We start from the raw sequence: 18,051 nt of genomic DNA, 5'->3' as shown, positions 1-18,051 counted from the left end.
CAGTTACCAAGTAATTGCTGATCAGCTGCCTCTGTTTAGGTCAACAAGCATACAAATTCCACTGAGCCTTCAAGGAAACATGTACCACTAACAGCTCCTAAAATAGGTCAATGGGAAGGCAATGAAGAGACCCTATTTGGCAGTAAACCAGTAGAATTGTGGAACTAGTCAAATCTAACACCAGTGTAATTCATATAAGTGCCTCCCCTAAATTGAACAATGTTTTTCGGGACTTGGTTGGCTATCAAGTTAGTTTGAAACAAAAACACAATGAAAAGGTACTATTTTCTAGTGGGCCAGTGACTATATAGGGCTAGGCAGGCAAGATCCTCAATTGCCGATGGTGAAAAAGGAAAAGGATTTGGGAGTGATAATTGATCATGTACTATAAGCATCTGGTCAGTGTAGAGCACGTATGAATATTGATGCATTTACACCGCAGCTACTGTCCTCAGACAGTACCATTTGGCTCCTGTCTGGCTGTAACTCCAATTTTTCTGCCTAGGAGAGAGCTCTGTGCATGCATGGCTTCACACATGTGCCGAGCTCTCTCCCAGCAGTACAATTATTAAATGTTTAGGCAGTGCATGTAGCAGCATCTGTATTGTCTAATCCATTAATATTAATTGTAGAACCCCCTTGGATGTTTTTTAAACCTTGTTTGACACCATGCTGGATGTACACTCCATGCAGTATCAAACCGAAGTGGTGTGAGACTACCCCCTGCAGGAAGTCTCGCATCACTTCTCTGTTGAGTCAGATCGGCCATGGCTAGATTTACAGTACAACCTCAGCATGGCGCGGAGCAGAAACTGTTTCACAACAAAACTAAAGTTGTAGTGTAAAAGCACCCTGAGGCAAACCAGGTGCTGGGGTGTATCTAGAAGGAATTAAATTATGAGTCAGGACAAATTTTACTGACAATGTACAGATCACTGATTAGGTTAATTCTAGAGCATGGCATGCAGTTTCAGTCATCCTATCTCAAAAAGGATATAGATGTATTAGAAAGGACTCAGAGAAGTGATTTGGATGATTACAGGTTTTAGAGTGCAGACATCTCTTCTAGCTCCCGGTTCAGGGACTTCTTCTGCCACTGGTTAAGGCAGGCTCTCTTCTTTGCCATAATCCATGACAATAGCCCTTCACAGAGCCAAGTTGTATAAAACACAGTAGGCTGTAATAATCTGCGATATCTTGTTCCGACTGTGCAGGAAAACTCCTGAACTTTTGTTTCAGCATCCCAATGATCTGCTCCACCAAGTGCCTGGTAGCTTCATGTGTCCCATTGTATCCCTCTTTAGGCCTAGCTCCTGGTTTTGTGAAAGGGCTCCAGTGGTTATCCTCTGTTTCACAGCAACCAATCCATGGGGAAAATAATGAAATCCTTGGCCTGGCAAACAATGCATGTGTCACCTGCATGTTGAAGCTTATATATTTTCGAAGATTAGTCAGATATGCCTTGCTATTGCTTGGAAAGGTTCAGTAACTTAAAAGTGTCATGGCAGCAGTCACCTTGACAACCACTGACCCTGTCCTTGAAGTGGTTTCAAAGTCTGGCTAAAGGAGGCTGCACAGTTCTATTACAGCCTCTCGAGTAAATCATTGTTTCCATATGCAGATCTCCTCAGAAATGTGGAAATATGAATGGCTTGGCTAATATACTTGGGTGCCAATGTATGGGTGGCTTGTTCTTGAGCTCAAAGGTGTGAAGATAGTATAGTCACTGATCCTACTTTTCCTCCCCTAGATAGAGAGATGGTGGTGGGATACCCATAGGTGCTATGTAGGCTCTGTGAAATTGCAGTTCCCTTCCAAACACCCCAGATAGGTAACGGAGATGTAGCTTTACGAAGGCGGGCATGGCTTCAGTAGGGAAAGCAAAATAAAAAATTCAATGAAATATACAAATTACTGTGTCAAAATATTGCTACTTCATACAACTACCAAGCAGACTGCTCTTTAAGTAAAGGCCCTGACATGACTAACTGGGGCCTACTATCCAGCATCTGTTTCATATAGGCAATGAGCAGCTGCAGTGCTGTTCAGGTACTGAGGATTAATGTAAATTGTGGCTCGTTAGCAATCCTAGCACACACCTGGTGCACAGGCCCTCAGGGTCACAGGCTCGTCTCCACTGTATTACACAGTGCTATGCACAATGGGTACTCCGAAGACCTCAGCACCCTTTCAATTCCTCACTGAATACACTGACATATGTTTAATTTTATCTTTTTTTAGTTTAAAATGTTTTTGTTTCTGCGGTCAGTGTTATAATATTCCCATGACGCAAACAGCATATTAATTTATTTTTTCTTTTAGCATCAATTCATTACTAGATAAAGAGACACTGGTTATCCATGATACTGTGGTTGATGACAGCAAACTTTCTTCTTTGATTAAGTCAATCAGCAAGCTCTTCAACAGCTTGTCCAAGAATGATACCTCGGTCAGAAAAGCCCTACTGGCATGTGAGTCGAAGCATTTCATTTTGCAATACAGCAATAGCCCTAATTCTTCTACAATGAAAAAAAAAACTACAGTAATATGATTTAAATAAGAAATGAAATGTTAGTAATACTACTGAAAGTAATGCTATATTTATACATAGATACATAGAAGATAGGAGCAGGGGTAGGCCATTCGGCCCCTCGAGTCTGCTCCGCCATTCAACGAGATCATGGCTGATCATCCAAATTCAGTACCCTGTCCCTGCTTTCTCCCCATATCCCTTGATCCCTTAGCCTTAAGAAATATATCCAACTCCTTCTTGAATATATTTAATGAATTGGCCTCCACTGCCTTCTGTGGTAGAGAATTCCACAGTTTTACCACTCTCTGGGCGAAGAAATTCCTCCTCATCGCTGTCCTAAATGGCTTACCCCTTATCCTTAGACTGTGACCCCTGGTTCTGGACTCCCCGACCATTGGGAACATCCTTCCTGCATCTAGTCTGTCTAGTTCTGTTAGAATTTTATAAGTTTCAATGAGATCCCCCTCTCATTCTTCTAAACTCCAGCGAGTATAAGCCCAATCGACCCAATCTCTCCTCATACGTCATTCCTGCCATCCCAGGTATCAGCCTGGTGAATCTTCGCTGCACTCCCTCCATGGCAAGAACATCCTCCCTCAGATAAGGCGACCAAAACTGCACATAATACTCAAGGTGTGGTCTCACCAAGGCCCTGTACAACTGCAGCAAGACATCCTTGTTCCTGTACTCGAACCCTCTTATCCTGTCTACGTCCTATTTCTGAGTTTCTAATGCTGAGAGTTAAGGTCCAACACATGGAATAAGGGGGGTCCTAAAGAAAGGCATATTTTCATTTAATAGAACTTCTTATTTTTTACTGCAAGCTTTGTGTGCTCTTTTCACATTATCCTTCTGTGTACAGTAGTTACATTTCACTGAAAAGAAAAATTTCAGCGATAAATTACATCACAAATCCTGCAGGATTACATCGTTGATCAATAGCAGCTGCTTAGTAATATCATGCTACCACAAGAGGTTCTGAGATTTTTAAAGTATAGATATACCTCAGTTCAAAATATGATTGCATTAATAATAGCATATCTTTTCCTCAATATTGAAGTTATATTTCTTGTCTCTTATTAATCCCGTCACTGTTGCTCCCAGGCCTCTGCCAGTGGCACTCTCGACTGGCTTGTAGGAAATATATGCAATGACTTAGTGAGAGCTACTTATGAGTGTTCCCTATCTGCCTTTGGGGAGGTTTCTGATCTCTTGTCACTTCTGTCTGAGATTGAAGCACTCCATGCAGGAAGCTGTAGGCCTGCTCCTTGATTCCTCAGCCAACACTGCTGTCTGACTGCTTAGCCGATATCAAATCCTGGATTAGCAAGAACTTCCCTCAACTCAACACTGGCAAGGCCAAAGCCATCTTGTTAGTACCCCACTAAAAGCTCAGTACCTTGTCCTCCGACTCCACCTCTCCCTGGTTCCTCGCTTGGGCTGTGCCTGATGGCACACAACCTCGGTTCTTGTTTAACTCTGAGCTGAGTTTCAAACCCCAAACCCTGGTCACCACCAAGCCTGTCTATTTGCACTCCGCAACATTGTCTCTCTCTGCCTCTACCTCACATTTACTGTGACATTTATTTATCACCTCCAAACCCAGTTAGGGTGGACAGGTCGCATGATTCGCAAATTGCAACTTCACCGAAACTCTGCCGCCTGCATTCTATTCAGAATTAAGTTCCCGATCCCCTATCACCCCTGTTGTTTCTAACCTTCATTGGCTCACGATGCTCCAGCACATCAAGTTCAAAATTCTTGTCTTCAGCTACCAAGTCCTCCATGGCTTTGTCACTCCCTGCATCTACAACTTTCTTCAGCCCTATTTTCCTGCATGCACCAATTGCTCATGACTCTGGCCTCCTTTGCATTTCCCCCTACTCCACCTTTGGTCTCAGAGCCTTTAGCTTTCTTAGCATCACACTCTGGAGCTTTCCCCTTAAACCCTACCTCTCTCCTCTCCTTTAAAAGCATCCTCAAAACCTAATATTTTTGATTATGCCTTCATTCACCTCCCCTAACTCCTCTTCCAGAACTGCTCAGTGTTCTGTTATTTTTGTCTCTGTGAAGCACTTTTGGATGTTTAATTACATTCAAGACACTATTTAAGTTTAAGTTCTTGTCGTAGAATGTACTGAAAGAACTGTGCTGCACCACGGCACTACCTAACTTAACATTCTGTTGTTGATGAACAAGAATTAAATTATTACAGTTAGAATATAATGCAATATAGTGTTGTTAAATATGTTTATTTTAATGGGCTTATTTTTGGATAACCTTTTCTTTTTTAAAAACACAGATGCGACTACTGTTACTTTTGACCCTCTAACTGCAAATGAAAACCTTATCCTTTCAGAAGACCGAACAATCGTACGCTACACCGATGAGATTATAAAGGCTCCATACAGCCCCAAACGATTTGATGACACTTTGTATGTGCTTGGCTCGCAAGGCTTTACATTTGGCAATCATTACTGGGAGGTGGTGGTGAAGAGCAAGTCTGATTGGGAGATTGGGGTTGCTTATTCATCCATACCCAGGAAAGGCAAATGTTGGTTGGGCAGGAACAATGTGTCATGGTCTCTGGAATGCAGCTGTGAGCAGTATACTGCGTGGCACAATAACATACCCCTAAAAATTACTGTCAGGGGAAAACTGGAACGGGTTGGAGTTTATTTAAATTACACTGGGGGAGTGCTAGCATTTTATGATGCTGAGAAAATGACCCTTTTAGTTTCCTTTTATCACAAATTTACTGAAGCACTTTACCCTATTCTAAATCCCTGCAACAGCAAAGGAGGAAATTTTGCACCTTTAACCGTTTTGCAACTGAAAGGAATTGGCCAGATTTAGCCACTGACTGTAGCTTCAAAAATCTGTTCATATAATTTCGGTGACAAAAAAAACAAAAGGAAAGCGCTTTCAAGTGGGGGTAATTCTAACCTACTAGCCGAGCAGGAAACCCATAGGATTGGGTAGAACGCCAGTTTTACACCCCACCCAATGTTATTCTCCATTGACTTTAGTGGAGAGTAAAATTGGGCAGGGTGTAAATCCAGCCTTGCACCCAACCCCATCAATTTCCCGACAGGTGGATTAGGTTAAAATTGACCTCACAGTAGTTCTGGCTACCTCTCTTTTGGTAAGCTGCATTGAATTCCTCAAACTGAACTTCAAAAATACTGGGTTGTATATTTATTTTCAGCCTTTGCTGGTAAATTCCTAGTCTGGGAGGCAAGACTTCAGATTAAAACATGTAAACCTATAAAATACTGTTGTGATATTAAGAAAGCTTAACACATTTGTATGACATTTCTGTCAGCTATGTGAATGTAAGTGGTTGTCGGTTTTTTAAATGTGTTAACATTTGAACAGGGCTAGAAAGTAGGGCAGTGGAATTCGTTTTGTATTTCTGTAGCAAAGAGCTAGCAAAGAAATGATGGGCCATAGAAATGGGGTTCTATAGATCCCCTAAAATAACAGACAGAGGAACGTAACAGGAACCTGTTAAGTGTTGATGTGATAATAATAATAGTAATTTCCAGGTTATTTTGACCTTTCTCCGTGGCTCGATGGCAGATGTGATAAATTACTATTCCTGTCAATCTTTTTTTTTCTTTCCAATTTTCTTGCCTCCCCATCTCTCCTGAAGGCATTGACTCCATGCTGGGATATGGCTTCGCTACTGCCCGTTGTCCTCCAGTACTTCATCCAAATAGTCACTATGTAAGTCTTGGAGTTGAGTGCAGCAAGCTATGTCACTGCTGAGAGCATCACAGCCAAACCTGATCCCCTGACATTGGCATACATACACTTCAAGCAGAAATCATTGGATAGTGATCAGATGCAACATACTGGATAGTTTTTCTCTACATAACACAGGGCGCTAGGGCCAATTCTACTGCTCCGACAACAGGCCAGCTGAGATAAATCATAACCGAAGAAGAACTTCAAAGGAAAAAAAATCTCTATAATATTGTACCATAACTTTTACTTATTTTAAGCGAGGTAGCTTAGGGCATTAAGGACTGTTTATTAACTATGCAACATGTTATACTGGGTGGAAATTTTGCAGTTGGAGGCGTACCTCTGGAGTACGCCTCCGACTCAGAAAAAAATACGAAAGTACCTGGTGGCTCCAGAGCTTCGGAGTCTCCGGGCCCTGGGACTGCAGGCATACGTCTGCGTAAAGGCCCATGGATCCCAGAGATGCAGGTGATTTGGAAGCTTCCCGGGGTTCATGTGGGCCAGGTCTTCCAATTGGAAAGGGGGGGATTCCTCATAAGCTTATGGGGATTCCATTTACGAACGGAATCTCCATAAGCATATTAGGAATCTGCAAATAAATAAATAATTAACAGAATTCTAATAAAAATAAATATTCCCATGTTCAAAATTAATTAAAAGCCCCTTTGATTGAGCATTTAAAATAAAAATTTAAGTTTTTGAAATATAATAAAAACATTTCATTCTGGCCCAAAATTTACATGAACTAATTCTAAATGTTTTTGTATGCTTTAATCATTTTTTAAATTTAAATTTAACATTTATTTTAATACTTACGCTGGTACAGCAGGCCTTACGCCTGCTTTTACCAGGTATAAGGGTTTCATGAACAGTAGTTCTGCGCCAGCTAAAGTGTTTTTGGGGCGCATGAAGACGATCTGGCAAGGAGAAACTTGCAGGGCCATTCTGAGGACTTACGACGGCGTATAGTGTACATACGCCGTCATCGGCCTCACAAAATCCAGGCCATTGTGTTTGACAAAATAGTGAGGTTAGAGTATCAGATCTCATTGGGGCACACGTGCTTATTATATGATTAAAACGCTGTGCTAATTATGCATATTCATGCTATGCAGAGAATTTGAAACTAGCTTCTCTTTGAACTGGGTGTTTATACCAGCCTTTATACAAAAAGGCAAGTTTATAACTCAGTTAAATATGAGTGATAGTGAACTTATTATAAACTTAGTCACTTACACGGGCAGTTTATTGGAAATAGTTCTGGGGTCACATGAAAGGAACAATCTCAATGAAACCAAATCCTTTAGATTGTAATTTAGAAAATTATATTGGATTGAGGGTTTCTTATTGTTCTGTCATGTTGCTTCATGTACTGTTATGTTTTACCTTGTAGCCCATTTAAATTCTATGCTTCTGTGCAAAACTTCTGTTATTTCCTCCACTTTGCCATGAACAGGGCCACTCAGCCCTGTACAATTCTTAGTCTGGATTTTCCTTAAAAAGGAGTGTCCATATTATCACCTGAAAAATAAGATCTATAGTGCGACTTGCTCCCCTACTGGCTTAGTGAGTTCATCTAGTGAATAGATCAGGAAGGTGCCAGGCTAGCCCTCCAACCTGAGGTCAATTAGCTGATCTCTGCCAGGTGAGCACCCCTGACTTAGGGAGAGGAATAATTTTTAAACCAGGATTCCTACTCCTGATAGCAACCTAGCAACCCCTGCCTGAAGTCTGCTTGAATGAATGTTGGGTGAAGATAGGACTGGGCTCGGCTGTGATGCCCACGGTTAATGCATAGTCTGCTGCCATTCACTGTGAAGGCTCACACATGGATAATGGCCAGTTACCAGAGGGCAACCAGTACAATATAGAATGATTGAATGAGCTTCCGACCTCATATCCGCAGCATAACAAAGACCGCCTACTTCCACCTCTGTAACATCGCTTGGCTCCGCCCTTGCCTCAGCTCATCCGCCGCTGACACCCTCATCCATGCCTTTGTTACCTCTAGACTTGACTATTCCAATGCACTCCTGCCTGGCCTCCCACATTCCACCCTATGTAAACTTGAGGTCATCCAAAACTAGGCTGTCTGTGTCCTAACTCGCACCAAGTCCCGTTCGCCCATTACCCCTGTGCTCGCTGACCTACATCGGCTCCTGGTTAAGCAGCGCCTCAATTTCAAAATTCTCATCCTTGTTTTCAAATCCCTCCATGGCCTCACCCCTTCCTATTTCTGTAATCTCCTTCAGCCCCACAACCTCCCAAGATGTCTGCGCTCCTCTAATTCTGCCCTCCTGAGCATCCCTGATTATAACCGCTCAATCTTTGATGGCCGTGCCTTCTGTTGCCTAGGCCCTAAGCTCTGGAATTCCCTGCTTAAACCTGTCTGCCTCGCTACCTCTCTTTCCTCCTTTAAAACGCTCCTTAAAACCTACCTCTTTGACCAAGTTTTTGGTCATCTGCCCTAATTTATCCTTATGTGGATTGATATCAAATTTTTTGCCTTAAAGTACTCCTGTGCAGCGCCTTGGGATGTTTTACTACATTAAAGGTGCTATATAAATACAAGTTGTTGTTGTTGATACACCGGCAAGGAAGACATGCCTTCAGGTGGGGAGGAGAAAAGAAAATGGTGAGTGAAAAAAAATACAATGTACAACATGCATCAAAAAGTAAAACATGCACAAGATAATTACTTTATATTTGAACAGCTGTTGAGAAAAACAGTTAGTGGAATCAGCCTGTTTGCAATGTTAGCACCTGTTAGGTGCTCACAGTTGAATGGTTATTTAGCTGCTAATTCTAGTTTTTTTGTAATTACTACAGACTTTCATTTTTGAGCAGTTATTGAACAGATGTAGTGCATTATTGTACTAAGTCACTAAATAATCTGATATTAAGAGCAACACCTGATAAAGAAAGAACTTGCATTTATATATCTCTTATCATAGCCTCAAGATCTCCCAAAGCACTTCACGCCCAATGAGGTGCTCTTGAAATGCAGTCACTTTTGTTATGTAGACCAACGCAACAGCAATTTCTGCACAGCAAGGTCCCACAGACAGCAATGAGGGCAGTAATGGGATGAAAATTACGTTGGCTCACCTACCACCCCATTGATGCTGGCACTCCAGCTGCCACCATCTTTGGTAGATACTAAGAAGGGCAGCTAGAACACCTACAGGAAGCAACTTATAATATAAAAATTGGGGTCCGATGATTGTAATTTTGAGGCTCAAGTGGACGATGTGTGCACCGCCGACGCTCTGCTCATTTGTACCGGCATTGAGCGACTCAACCAATGGTCCTTAAAGGGATCACTGGAGGCTGCTCAAAAAACAGCCCAAAGATATTTTCACCAGGAGGATGGCCCACATAATTACTCTGACCGGCAGCCCGCTGTCAATTTGCACTGCAGCAATTCACCAAGCTTACTTCGACAGCACCTCCTCGGTCTGAGATCTCTACCCTGAGAAGGGAAAGAGCAGCTATATCATGGGAACACCATGGGAAAATGCTAGAATCTATTATTAAGGATGTGGTAACAGGGCACTTAGAAAATGACAATAGGATTGGGCAGAGTCAACACGGATTTATGAAAGGGAAATGATCTTATTGAATGGTGGAGCAGGCTCGAGGGGCCGAATGGTCTACTCCTGCTCCTAATTCTTATGTTCTTATGTTACCTCCAAGCTCCCCTCTAAGTCACACACCACCCTGACTTGGACCTATATCACTGTTCCTTCAGTGTTGCTGGGTCAAAAACCTGGAATTCACTACCTAACATTGTTGTGGAAACCATTACAATAATAGATGTAGCGGTTTGTGAAGAAGGCCCACCACCACCACCTTCGAGCAACTTGGACAATAAATACCCTAGTGTTACCCACAACCTGTGACCAAATAAAAAGAAAGCAATGTATGATATTTATAAACTAGCTGTAATGATTAATTTCCCTTCAAGTAAATTGTATAATGTAATACAACAGTAAAACACTAATGGAGACTGCACTCTTTCTAACTATGTAAATGATTTCCTCAATGTGTAAATGACTTCCTCAATGTAAGGCCAGCCAAATTCTAGATGTATACAGTAAATACATGAGGACACAGCATATTAAGGCACAACGGCCTAGAAATTCAGTATAGCCACTTTTGGGGCGGTAAAGTCGGGCGGCCGCTAAAGTTTGCGCCCGGCGCAAAGTCGAGCCCCCTTCGCCGATATTCAGTTGCATCGCCCTAAGAGGTTGCTGCTGCGCTAAAACAGGCGATGCACGACTATCATTAGGCGCTAAGCCGGCAGCCCGCGGCGCTAACACCGGAAGTTGGGCGCAGGGCAGGTGCAGCGAGCTGCTGATTGCCGGCAGACACTCTGGCTCCGGTGAGCTCTTAAAGGGGGAGGGTGGATTTGTTTTTTTGAAAGGCCGAGACTAGTGTATTTGTGTTTTTTGGGGAGGGCTTCTCTCCATCAGTTTGTTCCTCCTCCTCCTCCTCCTCCTCCTCCTCCTCCTCCTCTTCCTCCTCCTCCTGGAGTGTTGCAAAATGGCTGCCTTTTCTACTGCAGGAGTGCCCTTTAATTTGCGCTCCCCGCGGCCCGCATCGGCTGAGCACCGTTCGACTCAACAGTCGCTAGGGCCGCCAGGCGCACAATGGGCCGGCGCGAGTGAAGTTCCGGTTCCGGGCGCACAAAGGGCGTTGCACGAGGAAATGACGTCATGATCTGCGCACGCAGATGAGCGCGCGCAAAGACTTTGCGCCGGCGCTAAATGTCTACTGAAGTTGGGGCGAGGCGCAGATCGCGCTGCGCCCGGGCGCTAAGCGCCTAGCGCTCGAGATCTACTCCTCCTAAGGCGCTAACGGCTGGCGCAGCCAACTGAATTTCTAGGCCAACATATTTTCCAGAACGCTCTAGGAAGTGACAGTTCGGGACACAGGGCCATCTCAAAGCACTGCCTTAACCTTGCCACCTTTTTGAGATCATTAAAGTATTCCACTAGGCTTGCTGCTCCTTTTCAATTTTTTAGGCTTTGTTTATTTTTCTTTGGTAAAGTTAACCACAGTTATACCAATGGCCACTTACTTTAAGGTGAGAGACCTTTTCAATCCATAATACGCTTTCTCCTTAGTCTTTGACTAAAATCAGAAATTCACATTCTGCGAAAAGCAGCTTAAGTCTCAATGGCATTTGGTACATGATAATTGCTTCATACCCAATTTATAATACAAGTAAGGAAGGATACATGCAGAGAAATCCACACCACCTAAGCTGCACCTAAAGGCAAAGTGCTGCTCGTGACTAGCATGTCAAGGCTGCAATTTTATTCAGACTCCTGGCAGACTGACCTCTCGGCTCACATACAAGCTAGCAGTCCTGTTTTCACTTTGCTGACCTGTATGCCCTTCCCCTGACATCACAGCTGGAATCATAAGTCTAGTTTGTTAATTTTGAGATTCTGTGGCACAGTTGTTCCAGTGTTTCCACCAGTCTCCCGAAAGCCAACTCACACAATCATGATGTGGCTGCCCGTGTTTGGAACACAGGCAGTTGCATCGGTGGAAACCGCTTCACAGTACAAGAGTTACATAGCATTTACAGCCAGCACAAATTAACTCAGTCATGAACAAAGGACAAATAGTTCATTTACAGTAGTTAAATGGCATAATTTACATAATTTTCATTGGCTATCTTAATTTGCCTTAAAATAAGTGAATTAACATCTTTCTTAAAGTAGAGGACAAAGGAACCATGCTAATCCGGTAACACGTTTCTTCCTAATATTGCACAGCATCATTTCTGATCACGAGAATCGTTTCACCTTAAGTTATTTCCTGCACATTTCTAGTGTTATCTGAAGTAAAACAAAAAGATGTGTCGCTCTAAGGTAGCTCATGATTAGAGTTTTATTTGTTACATTTTCTGTGTAAATATTTTTCTAGCTTTTATGTCTTCGAAGTATTTTATATTTTTGATCCTGCACTGGAAAGGAAGTGAGAGGAAGTGCAACAGAGCACAACAGATATTTTCCCACGTAGGGTTGAAAGAGGTTTCTGGAACCAAATCTTGTGAGATTCAGAAAAACAACAAGACATTGAGAAATTGCAAAGGGCTGGGAAATATGTGAATTTTCAGCTGCGTATCAGCAAAAATCTAGAAATTATTTTAAAATACACTTAAATATCAGTAAAAACTGAAAATGAGAAACCTTATTCGTGTTTTTCACTAGATAAACGAGAGATGACAAAGAGTGTGGTCCTCAAAGGGTTTTAATAATGAATATATAAGGGATGTGAGTTGCCTATTAAAAGAAAATAAAGGTAAAATTTGTTTTGCAACAAAATGGTCGTCATGGTCTCAAAATCTTCTTCTTCTCAGGCAGTCCCTCGGAACCGAGGATGACTTGCTTCCACATTAAAAATGAGTTCTCAGGTGACTGATGAGTCCAATGTGGGACCTACAGTCTCTGTCACAGGTGGGGCAGACGGTGGTTGAAGGGGCGGGTGGGTGGGGTGCTTGGGTTGATGTGCGCTCCTTGCGCTGCCTGCGCTTGGCTTCCGCTTGCTCCCGGCGAAGTGACGCGAGGTGTTCGGCACCTTCCCGGGTGCTTCTCCTCCACTTTGTGCGGTCTTGGGCCAGGGATTCCCAGGTGTCGATGGGGATGTTACACTTTTTCAAGGAGGCTTTGAGGGTGTCCGTGAAGCATTTCCTCTTCCCACATTGGGCTCTCTTGCCATGCTGGAGCTCCGAGTAGAGCGCTTGTTTTGGGAGCCTCGTATCGGGCATGCAGACAATGTGACCCGTCCATCGGAGCTGATTGAGCATGGTCAAAGCTTCGATGCTGGGGATGTTGGCCTGAGCAGGAACACTGACGTTGGTGTATCTATCCTGCCAATGGATTTGCAGGATCTTGCGGAGGCAGCGTTGGTGGTAACTCTCCAGTGCTTTGAGGTGCCTGCTGTACATGGTCCATGTCTCTGAGGTATACAGCAGGGCGGGTATCACTGCTGCTCTGTAGACCATGAGCTTAGTGCCGGGTTTGAGGTCCTGGTCTTCAAACACTCTCTTCCTCAGGCGACCGAAGGCTGCACTGGCACACTGAAGGCGGTGTTGGACTTCATCGGCGACGTCTGCCCTTGTTGACAGTAGGCTCCCGAGGTATGGAAAGTGGTCCACGTTGTCCAAGGCCTTGCCGTGGATTTTGATAATCGGGGGGCAGTACTGTGTGGCGGGGGCAGGTTGGTCTCAAAATACCAAAGTCAGAGTTATCTAACTGGTTGCATGGGTTTACCCCCAACCCTATAGCCCCTTACATAGACTATTGATGTCCTTTTGTGACAAGCACTCTTCAACATGTTTTTTTATATCTGCTATTAGCCTTCACTGCTACTTCGAAGAAATTAATGGAGTTTGGCATTTTCTAATGGTGTCGCATGTTCAAATTTAAATCTTTAATCACAAAGGCTATAAGTTTGTCTCAGAATAACATTATTTCAAATGTTATTTTCTTCACGACATATAAAATACAACTCACAAAGGAAAGAGTAGAACTGTTGTCAGGAAGAGCTCACCTGTAATTGCTGCTACCAACTGTAATTTTGCCCACCAAGCTGCAAGCACAGCCAGGCTAGCTGCAAGAGCTATTCTGAGATGAAAGTAAATAATGGCAGGTCAGTCAGCTCGTACCTCACTTGTGCTCCTACTGGTAGCATTGTTAGAGAGCAGGGAAAAAGTTGTCAACCTGCCATCTCAGTTACAGAAACACCCTAAAAGTAGGAAGAAAAATAAAAATGAAAAATAGGGGAAAACAAATGAATAAAAATAACAGGCGGGTGAGCACCAACGTTTCTAGCTGTCATGGGGCAGGTGAGCACCAGAGATGCGCACAAAGTTGAGCTTGTGCCCACCTGCCCCGTGGTACTGAGGCGGCTTTCCACTGGCCTCACGAATTCGGCGGGAGGGCACCACCAGGCACAATCCCAACAGTTATATTCAGATTGTGAGCCGTGGATTTTTGGGCCTCTATATTTTTTAATAGACTCGATGATGAAGAGAATTCACATCCACATTTATGGCTGGAAATACTGTAAGGGGTTGGTCTGCTTTTTAATAGGGCTGGTCATCTTGACTGTTTTGATTGTTTATTTATTCACCTCAGGCCTATGGTAGTGTATTATGCGTCTGGATGTCATGGGTACACATCATCGTCCCCAGTGGCTGGGCTATCAGAGCCGCTTTGTTCTGCAAAAAAACACCCAGGCGCCAATATATCTTTTGCTTGAAGAATAGCAATCTTGAATGCCTGTGAAACTTGAAGTTAAGTAACCTGGTTCTCATGGGAGGGGTGTCCACAGGATATTATGGGGAAGGGGACTGATTAATAGTACCATGTCCAGGCAGAGGAATATATATTTGGCAGCCTTTGGCCAACTCAGCAGTTCTGCCTGTTTTATCATTGGCAAATGAACATGTGAAGACTTTATGTGGTGGACCCAACCTTGTGTGTATGTTTTGTTTTGCTGATGCTCGTCCAGGTTCAGTGTTATTAGGATAGTTAATGAAGCGTCGCTTTGTTTATTGCTTTGCGAAGCATCACTTCGTTAATTGTTTTGCAATTCTGAGTTTTAAGTTGTAAGTTTTAATGAACTTTGCTGTTCAAACTTCTTGCTACTATTTGCCTTTTTCTGATTCATAGGATATAACTAAAAATCACAAATAAAGCCTGGATTCATTTGATTTTGTTTCTTGGTATTTCCGTATGCACTGTACTAACTGATTTGCTTAATTAGCAGCTGCATTGCTCACACGATGATGCCATTGCTACAAACAGGAGTATTTAATTTAAAACAATGGATATTTAAAAAAAAAAGCTTTTACTTCATGACCCACTATCCTCTAAGGTTTTGCTTTGAAACAAGTTGTGAGTACTCCCTGCTAGCATATATTCTTTGTGCAGCTAAATCATCAACAGGCTTTGTTCATGCATTACACAAACAGCAGATGTAAGAGACTGTCTCCATTTTGCTTAATGTACAGCTGCCTCCACCAGTTCCTGCTGCTGCACCAGTTAGTAAAGATTACACAATAGTGCACCCTGAACTTCACGAATGAATGAATGCTCCCAGCAGTGATGTGATAATTACAGAAATCCATTACGAATTCAGGCTTGCATGTCTCACATTGATTTATTCACACATGACAAAGCTACATAGCTCTCAAAACAACATGAGAAGTGGTGAAGAATGAACAAGATTTTTATTTTATAATTTCACGTAGCATTCGACATTTTGTTAAATAAATCTAAAATGCTTGCACAAGTGGAACAGGACACTAACACGAATTAGTTATTTCCAGTCTGATACAATTCAGTGAAGATGCTATATCTTTTATTTATGAAAGGAATATTAAAAATTGCCTGCATTTGAGAGGAGATGGCTGGTTATTTGCATCAATGCATCTTCCATTTTCCAAAGGCTTCAGGGTTGGAACATTTTTTATCACAACAGGACTGAACTAGATGCAAACCAAATTTTAAAAGTGGATGCCATATTAAGGTAAACATCCATTAATATAATTGCTCAAATAGCTTTTAATCAATATTATAGCTCTGTTTGGCATTAAGCCTAAAACCTTCTCTTGCTGCTGGACTCAGCGCAGTCAAAAGCCATGTGATGCGGTGGACCTGCTAATGAATGTTTTTCCAATCTTCTGAATCCATTCACTTCATCATCAGAGACATGTGGCTGGGCTGTCAGTCCTCTATCAGATTATGATTGGAGAAATACCAGAGAAGTTGCTTTCATTTAAGCTAGTTTTATTCACTATTTTTTGTTAAGGACTAGAATCCCAAGCAGTGGCTTACTTGAGGGCCACTCTCGCAAACGTTCCAACGTGTTGTCCTACAGATGCAGATCTGTGAAATGAGAAAAATGACCAGATAATCTGTTCTGGTGGTGTTGGTTGAGGGATAAATATTGACCAGGACACATCAGGAATAGAATGATATGCTAATAGAGTTAGATAAAGTAGGATGGGAGGAGGCTCATATGGAGCATAAACACCGGCATAGACCAGTTGGGCCAAATGGCCTGTTTCTGTGCTGTAAGTTCTATGTAATCCTCTGTGCAGTGAGCTTGTGATTTCATAATGCCATATGGGCAGTTGCTGAGGAGAGGCCAGGCAATTCTCCACAGGAAATCAGGAATAAAGTAAAATTATAGGACCAACAATTGTATTTAAACTGAAGGTATTACAGTTTATTGCAGTCCTACTATAGATGCTTGAAAAGCCTGCCTCCTAATACAGCAGCATGCTTTTGTTTTTAAAAGAATCCTTTTTAGTCTTTAGGCTATTTTGATTGCCTTATTCAGTTGATGCTGTCTTGATAATTTGCTCTTTTTCTCATAGGGTTATACTTCAATACTACACTCCTTTAACGATAGTTTTATGAAATCAAATTTTCTTGTGTGCGTTTTATTTTCGAATTCCCCTTCCCAAGTAATTCTTCCCAGATCTCTCTGCACTTACCTGGAGGACTTCTTTGTCCTTCCCACCAGCTGTCAACCTGCTACAGCCTGGCAGGAAATCTGCTGCGTTTTCCCCACTCAGCCCCCAGTTAAAATGTCATAGGGGTTTTATTGGTGCCACAGGACCTCGATCAGCATTTTTCCACGAGGCTCCCGCCCAAGCCCGGTGGGTATCTGATCCGCCACGTTAGAAACTAGGGGTGCCTAAAAATGTATATGGCTTTTAAATAATATAAGTTTCATTTTCCTGGGAAGCTTGCATTAGAATTTGAGACAGTCTTTTTAATCAGTTAGATTAGGTGAAACATAAACATTCCACACGGGGGCCCATGGATGGCCCTGCCAGGCTAGTTATCTGTTGCTTGTAAGTTAGGGTTTTGACTTTGTTAATGTACCTTTAATTTGGCCAGTAAAGGCCCAGCCTATGTTTCGTCCATTATTACTAATAACTGTGGCGACACGCCACCACTGGACATAATCCGCTCACGGCGGCACGGACAGTTTAAGCAGATGCCCCCAGTCGGGGGCCCTTTCCTCCAGCAACTTGTTTCCCGCAGGGACAGGCTGCCGGGAGCACTTCCTGTCTGGGAAGTATCTAAGTGGATGCGCGGGCTTTTCCAGTTCCTCTTTGCCATGAGGTAGAATAAAAGCAGTTGTGTTTTACTAGCTCAGGTCTCGACTCCCACGTTTGCCGCGGTATCTCAACATAACCATATTATAATCTCCACAGATAGAATTTGGAGTTTGTTTAGCAGAACTGCTTGTGAAGATAATTAAAAGTTAATTCGGAAAAGACATAGAATGAAAGAAATTTGAGGAGGATAAGGTATCCACCTTAGAATGGGCCGTTTGCTAGATGAAGGTGAGATAGCGACTGATTAATGTGCGACAGCTCTGGCTGGGGCCATGATTAAGAGGGACAGGGCCGGGCCTTGTACTTGCTGGGAAAAAGGGGGAGAGAGTAAAAAGAGATAAGATGGATTCCAATGGAGGAACCTTCAATTTGTAAAAACAAGGATGAAGTAATGAGACCTTCTTTTGTGGAGGGCTTTCATCCAAACACCAAGACAAAGAACTTAAGCTGTCATTGGTTGATGAAGTTTTGGAGGAACCTCTATAGGTTAAATGGTCTTGTCAATAAATTGGCCTCAGGCCCACCCCTAAAAAGAGAATAAAAAGTGACACCCCAAGGGCTTGCACACAGACAGTAGAAGGAAGAGCCGAACAGCTGGTCGAACGTTCTT

General features: G+C 42.8%; 1 protein-coding gene across 1 annotated transcript in view; it reads left to right on the top strand.

The window, feature by feature from the left end:
- Window positions 1–5,389, top strand: part of LOC147111941 (E3 ubiquitin-protein ligase TRIM62-like) — a 31,256-nt gene extending 25,867 nt beyond the window's left edge. Inside the window, exons 5-6 of the mRNA XM_085998303.1 lie at window positions 2,323–2,471; window positions 4,836–5,389. Coding sequence (XP_085854429.1) covers window positions 2,323–2,471; window positions 4,836–5,389 — 703 coding nt within the window. The remainder of the gene's footprint in view (window positions 1–2,322; window positions 2,472–4,835) is intronic.
- The last annotated feature ends 12,662 nt before the right edge of the window (window positions 5,390–18,051 follow it).

This window comes from Somniosus microcephalus, chromosome 10 (assembly GCF_052327205.1).
Source record: "Somniosus microcephalus isolate GS21.2 chromosome 10, FLI_Smic_1.0, whole genome shotgun sequence".
Taxonomy (NCBI): Eukaryota; Metazoa; Chordata; class Chondrichthyes; order Squaliformes; family Somniosidae; genus Somniosus; species Somniosus microcephalus.
Note: the sequence above shows the minus strand (reverse complement) of the source record. Positions and strands in the feature narration are given on the sequence as shown.